General features: G+C 34.7%; 1 protein-coding gene across 1 annotated transcript in view; it reads right to left on the bottom strand.

Annotated features, from left to right (window-relative positions):
• Positions 1–7,328: 7,328 nt before the first annotated feature.
• The window catches only part of bcap31 (B cell receptor associated protein 31), a 55,752-nt gene continuing 41,238 nt past the window's right edge, over positions 7,329–21,842 (bottom strand). Inside the window, 2 exon segments of the mRNA NM_200092.1 lie at positions 7,329–7,632; positions 20,587–20,687. Of these exon segments, the coding sequence (NP_956386.1) occupies positions 7,594–7,632; positions 20,587–20,687 (140 nt within the window). The 3' untranslated portion in view covers positions 7,329–7,593.

The following is a 21,842-nucleotide window of genomic DNA, read 5'->3' as shown; positions in this document are numbered from 1 at the left end:
ATTATCATCCATAAGTGGAAGATGTTTGGAACCACCAGGACTCTTCCTAAAGCTGGCTGGTCATCTAAGCTGAGTGAATGGGGGAGAAGGACCTTAGTCAGGAAGGTGATCAATAACCCGATGGTCACTGTCTGAGCTCCAGCGTTCTTCTGTGGAGAGAGGAGAAACTTACACAACCATCAGTGCAGCAATCCACCAATCAGGCCTGTATGTTAGAATGGCCAGACGAAAGCCACTCCCTGCCTGGAATTTGCCAAAAGGTATCTGAAGGACTCTCACACCATAAGAAACTAAATTCTCTGGTCTGATGAGACTAAAATTGAACTCTTTGGAGTGAACGCCAGGTGTTATGTTTGGAGAAAAGCAGGCACCGCTCATCACCAGGCTAATAGCATCTCTACAGTGAAGCATGGTGGTGGCAGCATCATGCTGTGGGGACGTTTTTCAGCAGCAGGAACTGGAAGACTATTGAGGATAGAGGGAATGATGAATGCAGCAATATACAGAGACATCCTGAATGAAAACCTGCTTCAGAGTGCTCTTGACCTCAGACAAGGGTGACGGTTCATCTTCTAGCAGGACAATGACTCAAAGCACACCGACAAAATATCATTGGAGTTTCTTGACAACAACCTGATGAACTTCATTGAATGGCCCAGCCAGAGCTCAGACCTAAATCCTATTAAACATGTCTGGAGAGATCTGAAAATGGCTGTACACTGTCGCTTCCCATCCAACCTGATAGAGCTTGAGAGGTACTGCAGAGGTACTAAGACAGGTGTGCCAAGCTGGTTGCATCATATCCAAAAAGGCTTGAGGCTGTAATTACTGCCAAAGGTGCATCAACAAAGTACTGAGCAAAGGCTGTGAATACTTCTGCACATGTGATTTTTCAGGTGTTTTTATTTTTAATAAATTTGCAACACTTTCAACAAATCTTTTTTCACATTGTCATTATGGGGTATTGTGTGTACAATTTTGAGGAAATCAATTAAGTAAATCCATTTTGTAATAAGGCTGTGACATAATGTGGAAAAAGTGAAGCGCTATAAAGACTTTCCGGATGCCATGTACTTTCTCTAATTTTATGATATAATATAAGGATTAATTCAATGCATTATCACATTTTTAAATGTAATTTATTCAAGCATCATTTCTGGACATTATTGTTTTTATTGATTATCACCAGAGCCATGAATCATTCAACAAATTACAAATGAATCATTTAACAACTCGAGGAGGAGGAATGCGAATGAACATGTTTGTTTTTTCTTTTCCTTGTTGTTGAACTATAATACAATTTGTTTATGAATAGTTTAAGCGCATAATAAAGACGAGTTTCTTCTTACAAGCATGCCAACTCCAAGATGCTTTTGGAGCACAATGCGAATACAGTAGCTCTCTCTGTGCACTCACAGCACAAACACACAGTACTGCCATGTGCTTTAAAACGAGAGGATCATGTGTTTGAACTCATCTGAACCTGTGGGTTAGTTAGTGTCACAGTACAGGTTAACCCAGCACAGATACACACTTAAATCATGAACACATGAGGATATCTTTCCCTTTGTTGAATTTAAGCACTTTCCAGGTGCATTTTCAACATTTTAAAGCACTTTTCAATTACACATTTACACACATATACACTTCATCATACATCAGATGAGGTTGTTTTTGTAAGAGTATTCTAAGGAAACATTTTGATGGCGGCATAACGTTATTTGTCCCAAGCGCAACCTTGAATTAATGTAATTTACTCCTGTTAACGTCATTTACTCACATCTTCAATGTGTAATCTTTCATCTTAAATGTATATTTATTTAAATTATACATGCATTGTTCACACGTGATTGTAATCTCCTAGCATTTTGTCTTCTTGGCACTGTTTTAAGCAAAGGGCACAGACCTTGAAAAAGACAGACAGATTACGCACGTTATGCAAGATAAGTTATAATGAAAGCAGCACAAATACATTTTCAAGCAGTTTTCAAGCGTTTTATCAAAAATCTAAGCACTTTTTAAACATTGAAAAAACTCAAACTTAAAATAAAATTCAAGCATTTTCAAGAATTCCCAGCACCCTTAAGAACGATAAGCCAAAGACTCTAGTAAATACAAGACATGTGACTCGTATCTTTTTGATGGGAAAACTGTAACGATCAATATAATGAATAAAGCCCCGCCTACTTACACAGGAGCCAATCATCGATCGCTATATGAAGAAAAAAGCCTGCCTTTTAGTACAGGAGCCAATCATTGATCGCTATAGACTGATGATACTCTGGGAAGGGGCTTGGACCGTGAGTTTTTGCATATTTTGTGAGATACGCACATTTAGAAATTAAACTAAAGAGATAGATGTCCTTTAATTTTCTTGGTGATTCCTAATATAAAATTTAATTGTAAGCAGGTTTGGAGAATTTGATGTTTCCCCATTCAAACAGAATGCTTGAACATACTACCCGGGAGGTGTTTCAAAGATGGTCACCGGGTGAAATGGCTTGCCTTAAAGGGGTTTTGGCTGAGCCCATAGTAAACAATAAGACAACAACGAACAAAGATCGTTTTGGTGAATCAATTTTTATGAAAGTAGGCCTAAGATATATTAGTTTAAGGATTACTTCATATTTATTTAATAGAGGGAAAAAAGGATGTCGTTTACTCACCCAAGTCGTCCTGTGAGCCCAAACCAAACGGCAACCTCCCGCTGTCCCTTGTGAAGCAAGTACGGAAGTAATTGAAACTGCAATTCATCAAAGTTCTGCTAGTCCTGGCTCTATAATAGAGCAGATTTCTTTTGAGCTCACAGTTAAAATGGCCAACTTTACAGCAGAAAAAAGGCGTTTACTAATATTACCCTTTCATGACAAGTGAGGGGATGAATTTATTTAGAACTCATTCGTTTAGGTTATTATAGGTTATATTAAGTCTGCATAATTAAGGGCATGGCCACTTGAGTGACAGCTACTGTAGGTCTCGCTGGTCGCCATCACTTCACCTAAGCTGATTCCGGCTGATTAGCCACTGAACTCAGCATATTCATTGTATTTTTGTGTTGTTTTATGTGGCTTTACTCAGTAAGTTGCCTTTTGAAATTATTTCGTACAATTATCAGATGATATGGCAAGTTGTGTGCACTTAATTGTGCTCACAAACCATTCACGTGGCCTCCATTTCCCAGGTAAGTGAAATTATATACCGGTGCGTATATATAAAATAACATCTCTATAAATGTATTTGTTTTATTTAAGATATTTTATATTTTTCTTTGCTTTTTCAATGCTTAGTGGCTCTTATTTGGTTACCCCCGATTGGAGCGATGACGCGCAAACAAAATGGTGCCGGTTGGCCACGCCCACTTGTAGCTTTGTTTGCACCCTTCAGAAACCTACGGATGACGTCACACATTCTACGTCCATATCTTTTACGGTCTATGGTCCCAGATATGACTGAGGACTTTTAAAGAGTATACATTAATTTACCAATCTCTTCTTTTTCCTTAGCGGGATTACAGTCAAAACATAAACAAGCTTTACCACAAACCTATACATAATCGTAGTATTTCAAGGTTGTTGTTTTTTTTAATGGAAGATTTGTGTGTGGAAAATTATGCGACATATAATTCTTGAAGTGTTCATGAGTGTGGCCATGTACGATTCATCCATGAACGTATCGTTCTTTTGAGTCAAATGTTCTTGAATAATGATTTGATTCCATTTACGTAAGCGGTTGAAATGATTCACTTTCGCGCACATACAAAATTTGATTCTATTCTCGAATTCAACCAACCAAATTCACCAAAACAACGATAAATTGGAGGAATTTTTTTTCACTCAGGAAAGTTTCCATATGGCAAGAGAAAGTACTCTTAATATAGCGCAAATATAGCATATATGCAAGCATTACGTTTACGATACTTTTACATTTTTGGAGAATGATGACAATCATTTCCCACAGCAGATTATATTTTGAGATGGAATAATTTTTCTGAACAAATTGTGATTTTCTGATTTTTTTTAAGCATAATTTACAAGACTAAAAACTTAATCGAGTGTAACAGTTTATATAATACAAATATTGTTGATGAAGTATATAAAAAAAACAACAAAATTGACAAACATTGTCATATTAAAAAAAATGTAATCCCTTCAAACCACTAGGTTTACTAATTTGTTTGCAGGTATTTCATGACTTAAAAATCTAATAAAAATGACTAGAATCTTTCACACATTTGCTAAGTAATAGACAAAATAATCTGATTTTGTTTATACATAAATATATAACACCCTCCATCACAATATGGGTGAATTATTTGACCCATATTTTGACATTTTATTTTCACAAACGTAATAAGCAACATTAAAGCGAACACACAGGCTCGATATAATCAAGATGAATTTATTGGTTTGGTTTATCAACATCCAAACTAAAGCACATCACATAATACTCCAATTTTATAATGAAGTGACGCAGATGAAACTTTCCTGAAGACATTCAAGGCAGATAACAGCATTACGCCATCAAAAAACGCATCCAGCACAACTGCGCAATCACACAGAACTCAATGAAGAGCAAACATACTATCATTCACCAACAAAACAGTGCATGTTTAACTTTGTTACAAGTCAAAATTACAAACAATATTAAAAGGGATAGTTCACCTAAAAATGTAAATTCTGTTATAATTATTTACTCGTTTCAAACCTTTATAAGCTTCTTTCCTCCATTGAACACAAAAGAAAGACATTTTGAAGAATACTGTAACCATTGACTTCCACAGTGTTTGTTTTTCCTACTATGGAAGTCAATGGTTACAGGTTAATGGTAATTATTATTCTTGGAATTTTCTTTAAAATATCTTAGTTTGTGTTGAACAGAAGAAAAAAACATGAACCACTTGAGTAAATAAATAGAAGCTTCGTTTTTGGGGGGTGAACTATCTCTTTAAGAAAGAATAAGCTACATTTGGGAATGCATATAGAAAAGAAAGAGCCCCTTTAACAGTATCACACAGTTTATTTAATAGAAAAATCACACAATATGACTTAATGGACTCCTGCCATTTCCATTAGGTATGCACTGACGTTTTGTGTGTGTGTGTGTGTTCTTTTGTCTGGTTAACATTTCACTAATCTAACCAATGGTTGAGCAGATGAAATAGTAAACTAGTGTCATGGCAGCAGATGGCATTCCTGCCGTTCTCATTACTGGGATCCGTCCAGGAGGTCTTGACCATGTATTATCCGACACTGTGCCAGCAAAGCGATGCCCTTTCCCCCCTGGGGAGCCCAAAACAGCGCTAACTTTGTTCCCACACATCTTTAATTCGACACGGCTATGATGTAATTCCGATTTTCAGGCCATACAGCTCTAAGATTGCGGATACATTTTACACTGAAGGCATTTAAACGAGAGCAAAAGAGTTCATGGCGGCGACCTTAAGCGTTATCTTCAAACTCAATGCTAAAAACGAAGTTGCGGGTGTTGGTATCACTTCAAAACCTAGAGGACGAGAGATAGAGTGTGCTGTGTTTTGAAACACAATATCAGCTGTGGATGCTTTACTGTTCCTGCCAAAGCGGCGTCCTTACCCACTGTAACAGGCCTGCCGGGCTCATATCAGATTATACTGACTCAGTGGCCTCAAACCAGACAGGGCCGGAAAGAAGCAGTTCGCTTCAAGCTCTGCTCTACAATAGGCCAAAAGAGTAATAGAGCAATGCCATACACACACAAAGAAGTGAACACAAATATACTAATGTAGCATGACGAACGATGGGTAATAACCACAATCAAAGCTCGTCGATTGTTAACTGGAGGGATTTTTTTTTGCTTAAGTGTTTGTAGGGTGTAAAGTGTCAAACACTGTAAATCAAAGAGCTAAAATTAAGCAAGACATGCAACCAAACCGCCGTATTCATGAGGAAAGATCAAAGGTGTCTCCCAAAAGGTCATTTAAAAGGAGAAAAGGACACAGAATATTTGGAGCAGATTGAAAATGTATCTAGAAGATCCAATGTTTTCTTGGTCTTTCAGTATAAACAAAAAAGCCCATTTATGAGTCGCAAGCTGAAGGATTTCGTGGAAATAGTTTGTTAAATTGTTTTGATATAACACGACGAACGATGGTTAATAACCACAATCAAATCTCGCCGATCGTAAACAGGAGGGATTTTCTTTGCTTAAGCACGTGTTGGGTGTAAAGTGTCGTACACTGTAAATCAAAGAGCTAAAATTGAGCAAGACGTGCAACTAAATCGCCGTATTCATGAGGAAAGATCAAAGGTGTCTCCCAAAAGGCAAGGTCATTCGAAAGAAACCAATTAAATCGAATAATTTGAGCAGATTGAAAATGTATTTAGAACATCCAATGTTTTCTTGGTCCTTCAGTATAAACAAAAAAGCCCATTTATGAATCGCAAGCTGAATGATTGTGTGAAAATAGTTTATTACATTGTTTAATTTATTGTTTAATTGTTTTGATATAAAACGACGAACCATGGTTAATAACCACAATCAAAGCTTGCCGATTGTAAACAGGAGGGATTTTCTTTGCTTAAGCACGTGTTGGGTGTAAAGTGTCGTACACTGTAAATCAAAGAGCTAAAATTGAGCAAGACGTGCAACCAAATCGCCGTATTCATGAGGAAAGATCAAAGGTGTCTCCCAAAAGAGCAAGTTCAGTTAAAGCAAATGAAACTGAATATTTGGAGCAGATTGAAAATGTATCTAGAACATCCAATGTTTTCTTGGTCTTTCAGTATAAACAAAAAAGCCCATTTATGAGTCGCAAGCTGAATGATTTTGTGGAAATAGTTTATCAAATTTTAATGAGTAATAGAGAGAAGCTTGCTCAAACTACAGCATAAAAAAAAACATTCTTGACAACTTCATTGTTTGATCATTCAGGAAGTTAAATCATTTCAAGATGTAATTACTCTCAATTCAGATTTTATTTCTAGGAATAAACTTGTTTTTATTTTATTTTTTAAATACAGTTCAAGAGTTTCTCTTGCACTTCTGGCTTTATTTTACCTCTGAATTATGAGAGAAACGGTCTTATCAGAAACTTGAGTTTATTTTCTCATCATTTTTGGCTATATTTTAACTCAGAAACATGATAAATCTGAGTTTACAGCTTGAAATTCTGCCTTTATTTGTGAGTTTGTTTTTGGTAAACCAGACTTTTAATTTATAAACTCAATTCCAAATAATAATTGTTTTATTCTGTAACTGAAACAAGCTTTTATAACTCGTTCCCTTTGCTTGTGATTCATTGATGAGGCTTGAACACACCTGACATGCATATAAAAATGAACTGTAATACGTCAGTTTTGAACAGTTATTTAATCAAAACATAAAACCTAAACAAGTTTTGACTAAACACAGGGAACACAAATTAACCACCCTAGGTTCACAGCAAAAATATAGAGAAAACTTGATACAGTGTGTGAAAAGCCTCAACAGGCTTTAATGAATGAAGCGAAAGCACATTATTGACGAACGGAACCCTGTTCTTACACAGCCAGAAGAGCGACGCTGCTGACAGCCAATGAGAACGCAGGACAGGGAGCAGAGCATGAAGGGCTTCGTTCAGTCGGACTTCTTGTCCTGTTGAGCATCACATTTGGCCTGCGTTCAGAAACAGAGCAGAAAGAAGATGAGTTTTCAGCATCACAGACTGACACTGAGATTTGCACAATCCTGGAGGATTTGGATGTGATTTTGGGCTGCAGACATGATTTCAAGAAAAGGGTCCTGCCATGTGACATGCTTATTTTATGACCACAGCTGGCATTTGTTATTTTTGTTAGCATAATCGTAGTACTTAGAAACATCACTTTTCTATGTGTAAAAATGTTTCATATTCATGTTAGGTAATGTACTTACTAACATTAACTAAGTACGAATAATCTTGTAAAGCATTTATTAATCATAGTTCAACATAAACTAATGCATTATTAAAATCCAAATGGAGCTTGTTAACATTAGCTAATGCAAAGTGAGTTAAACTAACATGAGCTAACGTTATTAAATTAAATAACATTAACTAAGGTTAACAAAGACGAATATACGGAACCCCGGAAGGGACGTAGTGGAGGAGAAAAAAATTGGCTGGGTGAAAAAAAATAATGGGTGAAAGAAAAAAATGGGTGGGAGGAAAATATATATATTTCTAAGTTTTTGCGTTCTCTCGCAAAGTTTTGCGTTATCTCGCAAAGATGTTTTGCGTTCTCTCGCAAAGTTGTTTTGCGTTATCTCGCAAAGATGTTTTGCGTTATCTCGCAAAGATGTTTTGCGTTCCCTCGCAAAGTTTTGCGTTCTCTCGCAAAACTGTTTCTCCACAAACACTTCCTGTTCACTTCACTCATGTAAAACCTCCCGTTTTCGCTGAAATTCTCCCATATTTTACCATTCTACCCCACTTTCTTTACATTACTGTGCGCTGATCGTCGCCTTTCACTTTGCAACCTCTGAACCAGTGAATCCATGTATAAGCGCTGACTGACAGACGTGCTTCGTACAATAAACTGATCCCAGATCAGCGTCTGTACGCGCCATTTAAAGGGACACTTCTGTTATCAAACAAGTGAGCAGCAAATGAATCTCATGTTTTGTTTAGTTTGATAACAGTGGTGTCTCTGTAAGAATGCACAGATCTATAATGAAAACAGTCCATTACTTTAGAAACTGTTTTGTGCTCATTAAAGAGAAAATAAGCTGTTTAAAATAAAACATGCAGGACGGAGATGTTTAATATTATTAGTGTATTTGTCTGTTTAAACATACACCCGCTCCTCTTTAAATGGTGTGTACAGACGCTGATCTGGGATCAGTTTATTGTATGGAGCGCGTCTGTCAGTCAGCGCTTATACATGCATTCACTGGTTCAGAGGTAGCATATGAAAGGCGACGATCGACGCACAGTAATGTAAAGAAAGTGGGGTAGAATGGTAAAATACGGGAGAATTTCGGCAAAAACGGAAGGGTTTACATGAGTGAAGGGAACAGGAAATGTTTGTGGAGAAACAGTTTTGCGAGAGAACGCAAAACACCTTTGCGAGATAACGCAAAACTTTGCGAGGGAACGCAAAACATCTTTGCGAGGGAACGCAAAACTTTGCGAGAGAACGCAAAAACTTAGAAATATATATTTTCCTCCCACCCATTTTTTTCTTTCACCCATAATTTTTTTTTTCACCCAGCCAATTTTTTTCTTCTCCACTACGTCCCTTCCGGGGTTCCGTACGAATAAATGCCATGATAAATGTTAATATAATAATTGGGTCACACTTTACAATAAGGTTCATTAATGTTAATTAATGCATTTACTAACATGAACAAATAATGAACAATACATCTACTACTGTATTTGTTCATGTTAGTTAACGTTAGTTAATGAAAATACAGTTGTTCATTGGTGCATTAACTAATGTTAACTAGCATGGACTTGGATGTCAATAATGCATTAGTAAATGTTCAATTATGCTTAATAAATGCTGTACAAGTGTTGTTCATGATTAGTCCATGTTAGTAAATGCATTAACTAATGAACCTTATTGTAAAATTTTACCAATAATTGTTTGTTCATGTTAGTGAATACAATAACTAACATTTACTAATGGACTATTACTTTAGTGTTCGCTAATGTTGTCTTAGAATCAATATTTTTTTATTATTAAAACTGACCTTTTCTGTTTTCTTTAAAGGTAAAGTAGTTCCAATTAATGTCCAATTTAGTTTCTTCAGTTTACCTATAGCGAATGTCTTTGGACTAAGGAAATCAGAGCACTCAGAGGAAACCCACGCCAACACAGGGAGAGCTTGCAAACTCAAAACAGAAATGCCAACTGACCCAGTCAGGACTCAAACCAGGCGACAGTGCTATCCACTGAGCCAAACCGTGAAATTGAAATTGAGCAGCAGGATGGCTCGATGGCTGAAACTGTCACCTGGTTTGAGTCCCGGCTGGGTCAGTTGGCATTTCTGTGTGGAGTTTACATGTTCTCACTGTGTTGGCGTGGGTTTCCTCTGGGTGCTCCAGTTTCCCACACAGCCCACATGCGGTACAAGTGAATCAGATAAACTAAATTGGCTATACTGTATGAGTGAGAATGAGTGTGTATGGGTGTTTCTTTGTACTGGGTTGCAGCTGGAAAGAGTATCTGCTGCATAAAATATATGCTGGAATATCAGGTGGTTCATTCTCATGTGGCGACTCCTAATATATTAGAAGCTAAGCCGAAGAAAAATGAATGAATGAATTCTTGAAATTAAGATAAAAAAAAAACACTTAAATTTTGTGATTTTGGATTTTTAAAAATTTTGGATTTAAAACAAAGAGCTGTGTTTTATTCTACAAACTACTGATGACCATTCTTGCCAACAGAAAATAAAAATGTGCATAAAGTAACAAAAAGGTTTTAGACAAGTTAATAAAAATTGAGCATATATATATATACACACACACACATATATATAATCAAAAAGATCTATATGATATATGCGTGATATATGCAAAACATCAATTCCTCAGTTTTTCTAAAACAGAAATTTTATTCAATTATTTTACATATTACTTTCAGAGCAGTCCAAGACATCATATTTACAAAATAAATCAATTATGTTAATATAGTTTATACCTATGATAACCATGTTATTAAATGTATGCATTTACAAAACTAAGATAAAAAAAAACATTTATAGTTATGTTTGTGAAAATGTAATTTTAGTTTTATTAATGACCTTCTTTCCAAATTAAAAATAAAAATGTAATTTAAAGCTCTTTTTGCATAAATTGTTTTTATAAGTGCAATGTGTTCAAACATGTTTATATTCATTTTCAGATAAAAATGTCAATGGTTTCAGTTCAGGAGCATTAAAAATATATAAATTTGATTAAATAACCCTGGTTTTCAATCACCAGAGTTTCTGCAGGTTTCACAAAGTCAAATGTAAGACTTTTAAAGAACTTTTTAAAGACCATTATGAATAAAAGTTCAGACTAAGACAAACTTTTTTATATATTATATTATAATTAGTCATTTCTTAATCTCAAATTTAAATAAATTGTCAAAAAAAGCAAACCCTAACTGTATGCATAAACATTTTTCAACATTCTGCAACTTATCTTTAAAAAGCTGTAAAAAGCTAAATGTATGCACAACAGTCTGTCCAGGTCAGTGTCCTCACCATATATAGACTATAAATACCCAGGGAAATTTTAAACAACTATTGCAAGGATGATAATTAAACCATATTGGTAAATAGAGTTTGGTTGGTTTGATTGGATTGTTTGTGATTGAATAGTAAAATAAGAAAATTAAGATCTGTTTACAATTATTTAAGACCTACAAGACACAATTTCTGTGAATTTACGACTTTAAGACCTAAAACTTAAGAGCCTGTGAACACCCTGATTACTAAAAATAAAATGAAATGAAAAAGAAAAACGTGTTGTTCTGAGCAATTATCATCTTCTACATTATAAATAAAAAAACCTCTAAATACAAACCAGTATATACAAACAAATACAGTTGAAGTCAGAATTATTAGCCCCCTACAAATTTTTTTTTCTTCTTTTTGAAGTATTTTTCAGATAATGTTTAACAGAGCAAGGAAATGTTCACAGTATGTCTGATAATATTCTTTCTTCTAGAAAAAGTCTTATTTGTTTTGTTTCGGCTAGAATAAAAGCAGTTTTTAATTTTTTAAAAGCCATTTTAGGGACAATATTATTATATATTATTATTAATATTATAGTTAAGCCTTTAAATGTCACTTTAAGCTGTATAGAAGTGTCTTGAAAAATATCTAGTCAAATATTATGTACTGTCATCATGGCTAAGATAAAATAAATCAGTTATTAGAGATGAATAATTAAAACTATTATGTTTAAAAATGTGTTGAAGAAATCTCTGTTAAACAGAAATTGGGGGAAAAATAAACAAGCGGTCTAATAATTCAAGGGGGCTAATAATTCTGACTTCAACTCTACATGTATATAAAAATATACATACAGACAAATATACATGTACATATTCAGATATCATGTAATGAAAGCGCCAGCATGTGTTGTGTTGTGCATGAGAGCGCGTGTAAGCACCTTGTTGACCTTGTTGCTGTTTACTGAGCATGTATCAAGCATGCAGCACGTGTTCATGAGTCTCTTATGAGCTGCTGATTTATAAGTAAACATGAGAGCCTGCACGTCTATCTGCCTCTCGCTCTCCGTCTCACATACACACACTTGAGAAGAGCAGCTCATAACATTCACGATTCCTCAGGGGTCGCCTGACAGGTGCACAGAGTTTAGTGAAATAAACCACAGAAAACAATAAATCACAGCTGAGCGATACCGAGCGATAAAAAAGCATCTGGGCACACAAGAACTACTCTAATGTCAGCTCGCACATCATTAAAACTACAACTACAATGATTTCAACAACTCTACTCTATAGTATACTGCTATAATGCTAATATTACTGACAACAGACTCTTAAAGTGTGATTTCATGAACACACTAGTGACAGCACACGTGTAACTTCTAACTTGACTTGGTTTACTGGAATCAGATGCTCCAGGAAGGCCTTGGTTACTTTTAAATGTGATTCGCTGTAACATTCAGACTGCCAATAGGACACGTGCTAGTGCTGCCACTGCCTTTCACATTTTAATATGCAATAAATAAGCTCAAACAGCAGAGCTCGTCAAAGTTGTGTTTTCCAAGAAACGCAAGAACTCATAAACCGCATACCTTGAATGCAATAGAAGCTGGATACAAGTGTCTTGCTAAATACAGAATGACAACATACTGTAACTAAATGTCAATCTGCATATCTACAATGCAGTTTTAAATGATTGGGCTCATTAAGATTGATTGATTGATTGATTGATTGATTGATTGATTGATTGATTGATTGATTGATTGATTGATGGTTTTCTGCAGGTTTCATCAAGCCAAATGTTTGGACTTTTAAGACCTTGTTAAGACAATTAAAGGGACCTATAATGCAGCTTTTTACAAGATCTAAAATAAGTCTGATAAGTCTTGAGTATTTATGTGAAGTTTCAGCTCAAAAAAACCCACAAATAATTTATTATAAGTCTTTTGAAACTGTCCCTTTTAGTCTTTTGTCCTAATTATGCCATTTTGGTGACTGTCGCTTTAAATTCAAATGAGATTTTGCTCTTTTCAAAAAAAGGGCAGAGCTACAAATGCCTGTGTGTCGATAAATAAATAAAACATTTGTTAAAAGTTTATGTATTGAGATATGTTGTTGGTGATTGGATGGATGTCAACTTGGACAAGATGGACAAGAAAATTAAGAGTGCTTGTTTTGGAAGCTGTCTCGTTTGCCCAGTTAGCGCAGTTCGTTTGGCATATGTGAATCTAGCAATTGTGCTCGGATCCGCGCCAAACAATCGCTCCGATATTGCTTGAATGAGGTGGTCTCGGCTCAATTGAAACGAACTCTGGAGATGATTGACTGTAGTGAGAAATCGATATGATCCAAGCCCGGCTATATCACAGAGTTTTATGGATATGTAATAGGCATACGGCTATATGAAGAGAGAATTATGAGCTGGGCGGGAGGTCATTGGAAATCCCAAGTCTCCCAGAAGTTTCGGGAGTCTCCCGCAAATGCACAAAGACTCAAGGATGCCCGCAAACGAGTGATAATCTCCCGAAAATCGCGCGTCTCCTTCCCGGTCCTCAAATACGTCGCGCACCCTTCTCACCCCTCTCCACCGCATCCCTCCTCGCTTTTCAGACACGTCATGCGCACCTTGTCAAACACCATCAAACCACCACCCACCCTGACAGCTGACCAGGACTCTGCAAAATAAACCCTGAAACTCTGACCAATGTGAGGAGAGTTTACTCACACGTGACTTGTTTTAGCTTTTTTGGTGTGAAAGCGAACCGCACCAAGAGCAAAGAGTAACAATGTAACAATTGTAATCCCTATTTCGAAACAACTGAATCGATTCACAGGTGTGAAAACATCCTAAGACCCATTTTAAATGATTTAAGACTTACTACACATTATTTCAGTGAATTTAAGACTTTATGTTACGAGTAGTGTAGTGTAGGCTTGTGTGTGTGGTGTTTCTCTCTCGCTCTCTCTCTCTTTCTCGCTCTAAGTATTCGCAGGTGCAGCGGATTACGTTGGGACGGATCATGATTGGCGCTTGGATTGGTGGCGGCTATAAAAACCAGCAGAGAACATGGGTTCGATGGCTTCCCGCTCTCTCTCGATTTCCCCGCCTGTAATCAGTGGAGAAAGTTATCCAATAAGTGTTTGCTTGTATCTCTTTGTGACTTTGTGAGATGCCGTTGTGATAATTTTTAACCGGCGATTGAAGTCCGGTTTTCTGTCTCCCTGTCGGTCTTGGAGCATGAGGTTTGATGCCTTATTTGTTATTTTTGTTTTCTCCTGTGTTTATTAGTAGGGAGGTAAGTTTTCTGTATTTTATTTGTTTTCTAGGGAAGTTTAATCTAATTTAGTTAGCTTGGTTTATTGTCATTTATTTTGGCTGAACCCCTCCTGATGTTATTTTTGCTGCTTGTTTCTGTAAATAAATCATATTTTCTTGTTAATTCTTAGTAGTTGTGTTTTTGGAATATTTTGGGGAGAGAGAGCGCGGGGTCACCAGGGATTATATTTTTAATCCCTGTTATTTTGTTACGTTTTGGTTAAATCTCTTTTTGATTAAGGACTTTTAATTTAATTCGTAACACTTTTAAACGCCTAAAAATTGTTTTTGAAATGTAAGAAATTAAGATTTTAAGACCCCACAGAACTTTTATTCAACATGAATGCATTACATTAAATCTTACTGCAAAAAATTGCTTTTCTAACTTTTTGTCTTATTTCTAGTCAAAGCATTTTAGCAAAAGCATTATTTTAAATTGAAAACAAGATTTTTTAATTTAATTAAAAAAATTTTTTTTTTTTTTTAATGCAATAACCCATATTATTTTATTTACTTAATTTTGACATATTATTTCTGAAAAAACAACACTTTTGCTTGTGTAGAAAATGCTTCTTGACTTATGAATTTTATAGATATTTGTACGTTAAAGAGCTTAACGTGCTGCAATTTATCAAAAACATGCAATGACAAAAAACACCAGCAAATTTGAACATATTTGAACTAAAAACAAGACAAAAACTACAGAGGAAAAACTTTTTTTTTTTTTTTTTTTTGCAGTGAAGTAAAATAAAAAGCTGTTTATTATAAAGCTTTCGTATAAAAAAAAAAAAACATAAAAAAATGCATCACCATTGCCCCAATATATGCATTTTATAAATTTAAAAACATAAAAATATTGTTCAGGATTAGTCCATCAAAATAAATTTTTACCTTTGCAATGAAATTTATTTTATATTAAACAGAAATTGCTACTTTAAAGTGTAATATTTCTATCAAATACCTCAATCTTAAGCAGACTTTCAAAAAATGTATCACTAATGCCAAATTTCTGCAGGTTATACTTGGGAAATGATCATGTAAAAATAACTCATACCACTGAGGCATTAAAATGTCCAAACATAGCTTTCTTTATACTATTCCAGATTACACACATTATAAATGTGTTTTTGTACAGCGCGTGACGAGTTTAAATCATGCAATACATACTTCAGAAAGGTATGCAATACATGAACCCTTTGACTCTCTTTTTATCTCAATTTTAGACGCATCTTGCCAGATAAATAGCAAAACCAGTACTGTAGTATATCTGTACTGTAATAAAACACTGTTAGAAGTCATTTAAAACAGATGCCACATTGGCCTTAATGTTCACTAGCTGCACTGTAATATTTGATCTGCACAGGAAAAAAAAAAAAACCCGGCCGATTGACATTGCTCCAAGCTGAACAGCTGCCATCCGGGCAGATTGAAAATGAAGAACGCTGAAATGTGGTTTGAGACGTTTACATTTAATAGTTCACTCAGATGCTTTTATTCACTTACGAAGCATTTAAAGCATGTATTTTCTGAGAAAGCATGTACTGGGAATTGAACAATAATGATACATGAGCAGTTTTTCATCGTATCTGACGTTTTAGAAGATGGGAAAAGTAACATCAGTATCAAAACATAATGAAACGTATACTGTACCTGTGCATCCTTTTAAGGGCCTGTAGGCAATGAACACTTTAAGAATGTTTAATATACAGCTGAAATCAGAATTATTTGCCCTCCTCTAAAATTGTATTTCTTTTATATGTTTTAAAAACATGTCTAAGCATAACAATTTTAATAACTAATGTCTAATGACTGATTTCTTTTATCTTTGCCATGATTGCTGTACAGAATATGTTAACACTTTATTTTGATTCAAGCAAACTTTAGCATACAACCATACATTGCATGATCAAAAATTCTTTAAAACTGAATACCTTGCAAAATAGCATTTAAGACGGTTTGATACTTTTTAAGAGCCTTAAATTTCTCTACACTGATTTACTAACTTTTAATACTTTGTAAGATCCCGCACCCTGAAAAAGTTCTAGTTCTAATTCTAGTAAATTAGCCTTTAATTAATTTCTATGGTCAGCCAGTCTTGTTTTATTCTTATTGAGTAACCACTGTAGATTTAATTAGTTGTTTGAATTAACATTTTTTTATTCGTTTTAAGTTAGTTAAGATTTTAGCAACTAAGCTGGGTGCTTGTCATATCTAATACATTTTGCGTTTATTTAAAATACGTCTATTTTTTACAGGTCAAAAAATATAATGAAAAAAACTGGAATGATTAGACCAGGGCGGCACAGTGGCCCAGTGGTTAGCACTTTCGCCTCACAGCAGGAATGTCGCTGGTTCGAGTGGCGGCTGGACCAGTAGGCATTTCTGTGTGGAGTTTGCATGTTCTCCCCCTGTTGGCGTGGGTTTCCTCAAGGTGTTCCGGTTTCCCCCACAGTCCAAATACATGCGCTATATGGGTGAGTTGGATTAACTAAATTGTGCGTAGTGTATGTGTGTGAATGAGTGTGTATGGATGTTTCTCAGTACTGGCTTGCAGCTGGAAGGGCATCCGCCGCATAAAACATATGTTGGAATAGTTGGCAGTTCATTCTGCTGTGCCAAAGAAATATGTATGAATGAATGAATGAATGAACGAACCAGATTTTTAAAACCAAAACAGCTGCTACAAAATAGCTGAAATATAAATGTTTGAAAGAAGATTTAAGTAATTAGGCCGTAATAATTGCTGAAAAAGGGTCTTACTAGAAGAGAAATTGGAAGCCGATGATATCACAACATTAAATAATCAACAAAACTGAACATTTAAAATCCTGCTGAGACTTTTGAGAGCTGCACATCTGAGGGATGATGATTTAAGCAAACCACTGAAGAGTTCAATAAAAAAAAACCTTCACAGCAATGAATCAAACTCAAGAGGAATTCATGAAAATGAGTTTCAGAGAGTTAAATGTTTAAGCAGAGACTCGCCACGTATAAGCTTGCATACTTGAGATGCTACTGGATTCATTATTCTCTTCTCAGTGCCCTTAGAAGGCAGCAGTATTTGTAGACAGGGAAAGCAGAGGTAGGGGGGAACACACACACATACACAGGAACGAACACACACAAACGCACACACAGGAACGAACACACACACACACACACACACACACACACACAGGAACGAACACACACGCACACAGGAACGAACACACACACAGGAACGAAACCACACACACACACACACACACACACACACACACAGACACACACACACACACACACACACACACACACAAATAATAATTTCCAATAATATTTCCCTTCAGAAGAGAAGTTTCTTTTACTGTAGCTGACAAAATGCTGATGTGCTTATTTGTTTTACATTAATTAATTAATTCATTCATTCATTCATTCATTCATTTTCTTAATTCATCAGGGGTAGCCACAGTGGAATGAACCACCAACTCATCCCGCATATGTTCTTTGCAGCAGATGCCCTTCTAGCTACAACCCTGTACTGGGAAACATCCATACACAGTCATTTACACACATATACTATGGACAATTTAGCTTACCGGGGAAACCGGAGCACCCAGAGGAAACCCACGCCAACACGGGCAGAACATGCATAATCCACACAAACATGACCCACCCAAGCGACCTTCTTGCTGTGAACCACTGAGCCACCATGTCACCCTAATTTGTTTTAAATGCTAAGGTCAATTATTATCTTTGGTTTCCAAACCACTGTTGTCCAATGATCTGCCCGATTAACCATACTTACCTCATTAACATAAGTCTAAATTGCACTTTAAGCTGAAAACTAGTATCTTGCAAAATAACCAGTAAAATATGAAGTACTGTCATGATTGACAAGAAAACAGAAATTAGCGTTTAGAAATTAGTTGTTAAAACTATTTTGTTGAAAATGTGTTATTCCAAACAGCATTTTTAAAATTTTTGGTAACACTATTTAATAACTAAACACTATGAATCATTTATTAAGCATTAGCAAATAGTGAATTCATTATCTGTTAAGCATCAACTCTACATTAATACACGTAAGCAGTTTTATAACTAGCTACAAATGCTGGATTCTTGACTTACAACCACATTAATAATGTGCTTAATAATTGTACTTTCATACTTTGTTAATGATTTATTTTTAATTAGTAAATTAAATAATTGCATTATTTACAAACTTTGTATTTAAGAGTAGTTGGATGTTTTTAAGATCATTCAGAATAAGTTAGTAAATGATTATTAAACTGTTGAAGTTAACGTTTATAAATCTTATTATTCAGGCATATAGAAATGCTTACTATGTATGATAATAAATGCTTTATTAACTCAACTTCATGCAGTTTTGTGACCTAATCTAAAGTGAGGATACATTATGCTTTATAAATCCCTTATAAATGACAATTAAAGGTTTGGTTTTAAATTAATAATAATCTTTGAAATCTTGTCTAAAATGTAAAATTACTGTAAATTTTAAACATTGCCAAATAACAGGAGTGTCAAAATACAACATAAAACTGGATAAAACAACAACACAATAATTTAACAATATAATAAGACTCAATGTTTAAACTGTACAGTGATTTTACTTTAGATAAGGCTGCAAAGATTGATTTTTCATTTGAAGTACAGTTTTTATTTGTGTATCTTCAAACAAATAGAAATTAATAATGTCGTTTATTTTCTGTTTTCCTTTTTATAATATAACCGAGCCTTTAATTACAAGGGATTTATAAAGCATAAATAACCCTCACTTTAGATTAGGTCACAGGACTGGATGAAGTTAAGCTAATGAAACATTTATTAACAAACAAATAAACTATTACAATATCCCTGAATAATAAGATATATAAATGTTAATTTGAACAGTTTATTAATCATTTACTAACTCACTCTGAATGATCTTAAAAACTACTCTTAAATAACTGGTTTGTAAATAATGCAATATTTACTGTAGTAATGAAAAACAAATCATGGTCCCACTTTATATTAAGTGCCCTAACTAATATGTACTTACACAGGATTTAATAGTTTGGTGCAATGTACTTATTGTGTAAATACATGTATTTACTGTGTACTTATGCTTGATTAAATAAATGTATGTAATTACATCTGTAATTAACTTTTGTAATTACATTTGTATATACACTGTTGACCATCCCTTACACCTTAACCCAGTGGTTCTCAAAGTGGGGGTCGGGACCCCCCGAGGGGTCACGGGGCAATGAAGGGGGGTCGCCTGGTGATTTCCAAAAAATCTATTTATTTTTAATAAACCATAAGAATTAACATATTTTATCCATAACTATACTGAAAATAAAAATAGTCGTTTATAGTTACTATATACTATATAGTTACTATAGTAGCTTATAGTTACTAGTTCTATTGGATTGCGACCCCTGGGGTAATTACATTATATTAAAGGCAGCAATAGCGTCAGATGCATTTTGATTTTATAACATCAGGTTATACTTTCTTTACATTTAAAGCACTGACACAAATTGAATTGGTGTCTTTGCGTCATTGCATGCAAGGTTTCTGTATTTATAACCACCTCAGAGGATATTGGGGGTCGCGAGTCACTGGCATTGTTATTTTGGGGGTCGCGGGCTGAAAAGTTTGGGAACCCCTGCCTTAACCCACCCTTAAACCTACCCACGCCACCAAACCTGTCCAGAACCCAACCTGTATCCCAACTCAAAAGCACCACAGGTGTTCTCAAATACATTATAAACACAGTAAGTACATTGTATTTATTTTTTTATGTAAGTACATAGTAGTTAAGGCCACTTAATATAAAGTGGGACCTAAATCATTAACAAATTATGAAAATACAATTATTAAGCACATTATAAATGTTTTTAAAAGTCAAGAATAGAGCATTTGTAGCTGCTTACTAACGTTTATTAATGTAGAGTTAATGCTTAACAGATAATGAATTCACTATTTGCTGATCCTTAATAAATGATTCATAGTGTGCAGTTAATATAAAGTTTTACCAAATTTTTAAAAATAATTAAAATTTCCTAGGAGGGCAAATAATGTTTTCCTCAACTGCGTACATATTAAAGTAAGATCTCTGACCTGCAGTCTGGCGTGTTCCTCCAGCAGACGGTCATACTCTGTGGTCAGATTCTCAGCCTGCTTTTTCATGGCCTTCACATCACTGTCTGACTTCTGAAGAGCTGCACACACCAGCAAACAGTGTACAAAATCAGCAGAAATAACACCAGTCTAAGATGTGCATTAGGTTTTCTGTGCGATTTTAATTCACTGTTGCATCACATAGTCAGACTTTTGACTTTCATTGGAAGGTGTGATCCACTTTTCACCTTAATCTGTTCAGACAACACTATTTGAAAGTCTCTGAGAGAAGTTTCCTATGCTCACAAACATGTAGCAAAATGTAGCAAACAACACGAACACTAATAGCAGACAATACTAATAAAGAAGGAGTTTCTTATGCTCACAAATAAGACATATATACATATATACAATTACAAAATACATGAAAATGTAATTTATTTCTGTGATGTAAAGTAAAGTTTTTGGCATCATTATTCCAGTTTTCAGTGAATGTGATCCTTCAGTAATATTTTAAAATATTATTGTTATTTAAACAAAATGTTTTCTATTTGAAAATATATTCAAATTTAATTTATTCCTGCGATGTAAAGCTGAATTTTCGGCATCATTATACCAGTCTTTAGCGTAAACTCATGCTTCAGAAATGAGTCTAGTTTGCTGATTTGCTGTTCAAGACAAAGTGCTCAGCATAAATGAGTACACGCCATTTTGAAAATGAACATTTTTATCCATTTCTCAGTGAATATGGCTAATATATATTGGCGCATTTAAACAAATCAGATTACTGAAACAGATAATTTACAAAAAATAATATTTTAGTCACAGGACATCTTTAGAAATGAAAGATAATACATTTAAATTCATTTAAATTCATCCAAAAAAACAAAAACAAACTACAACATTTCAACTAAATTGTATATATATATTTTTTTCTCTTGATTTTTGCTATTTTTGAAAACGTTATTTAATATTTTTCCCTAACATACAAAAATGGTTCACAATTTAGTAGCCCAAATTTATAAGATATTTTGTTGATAAGCTCCAGATTTGGTTTCAGTACTCACTAAGCTAATGTAAATGCAAAAAATATAATATTGTAAAGTTCCTACTGTATAGAAACTATTAATTTAAATGAGAGATTTGTGAGGGGTGTAGTCATATATGCTGAGCACTGTATATTTCTGATTCATAGCTATGATGAAATATTGATAATTTTGGATGACTAATATCTTATATGCAAAGCAAAATGTTTT

The sequence above is a fragment of the Danio rerio genome, chromosome 8, assembly GCF_049306965.1.
Source record: "Danio rerio strain Tuebingen ecotype United States chromosome 8, GRCz12tu, whole genome shotgun sequence".
Lineage (NCBI taxonomy): Eukaryota > Metazoa > Chordata > Actinopteri > Cypriniformes > Danionidae > Danio > Danio rerio.
Note: the sequence above shows the minus strand (reverse complement) of the source record. Positions and strands in the feature narration are given on the sequence as shown.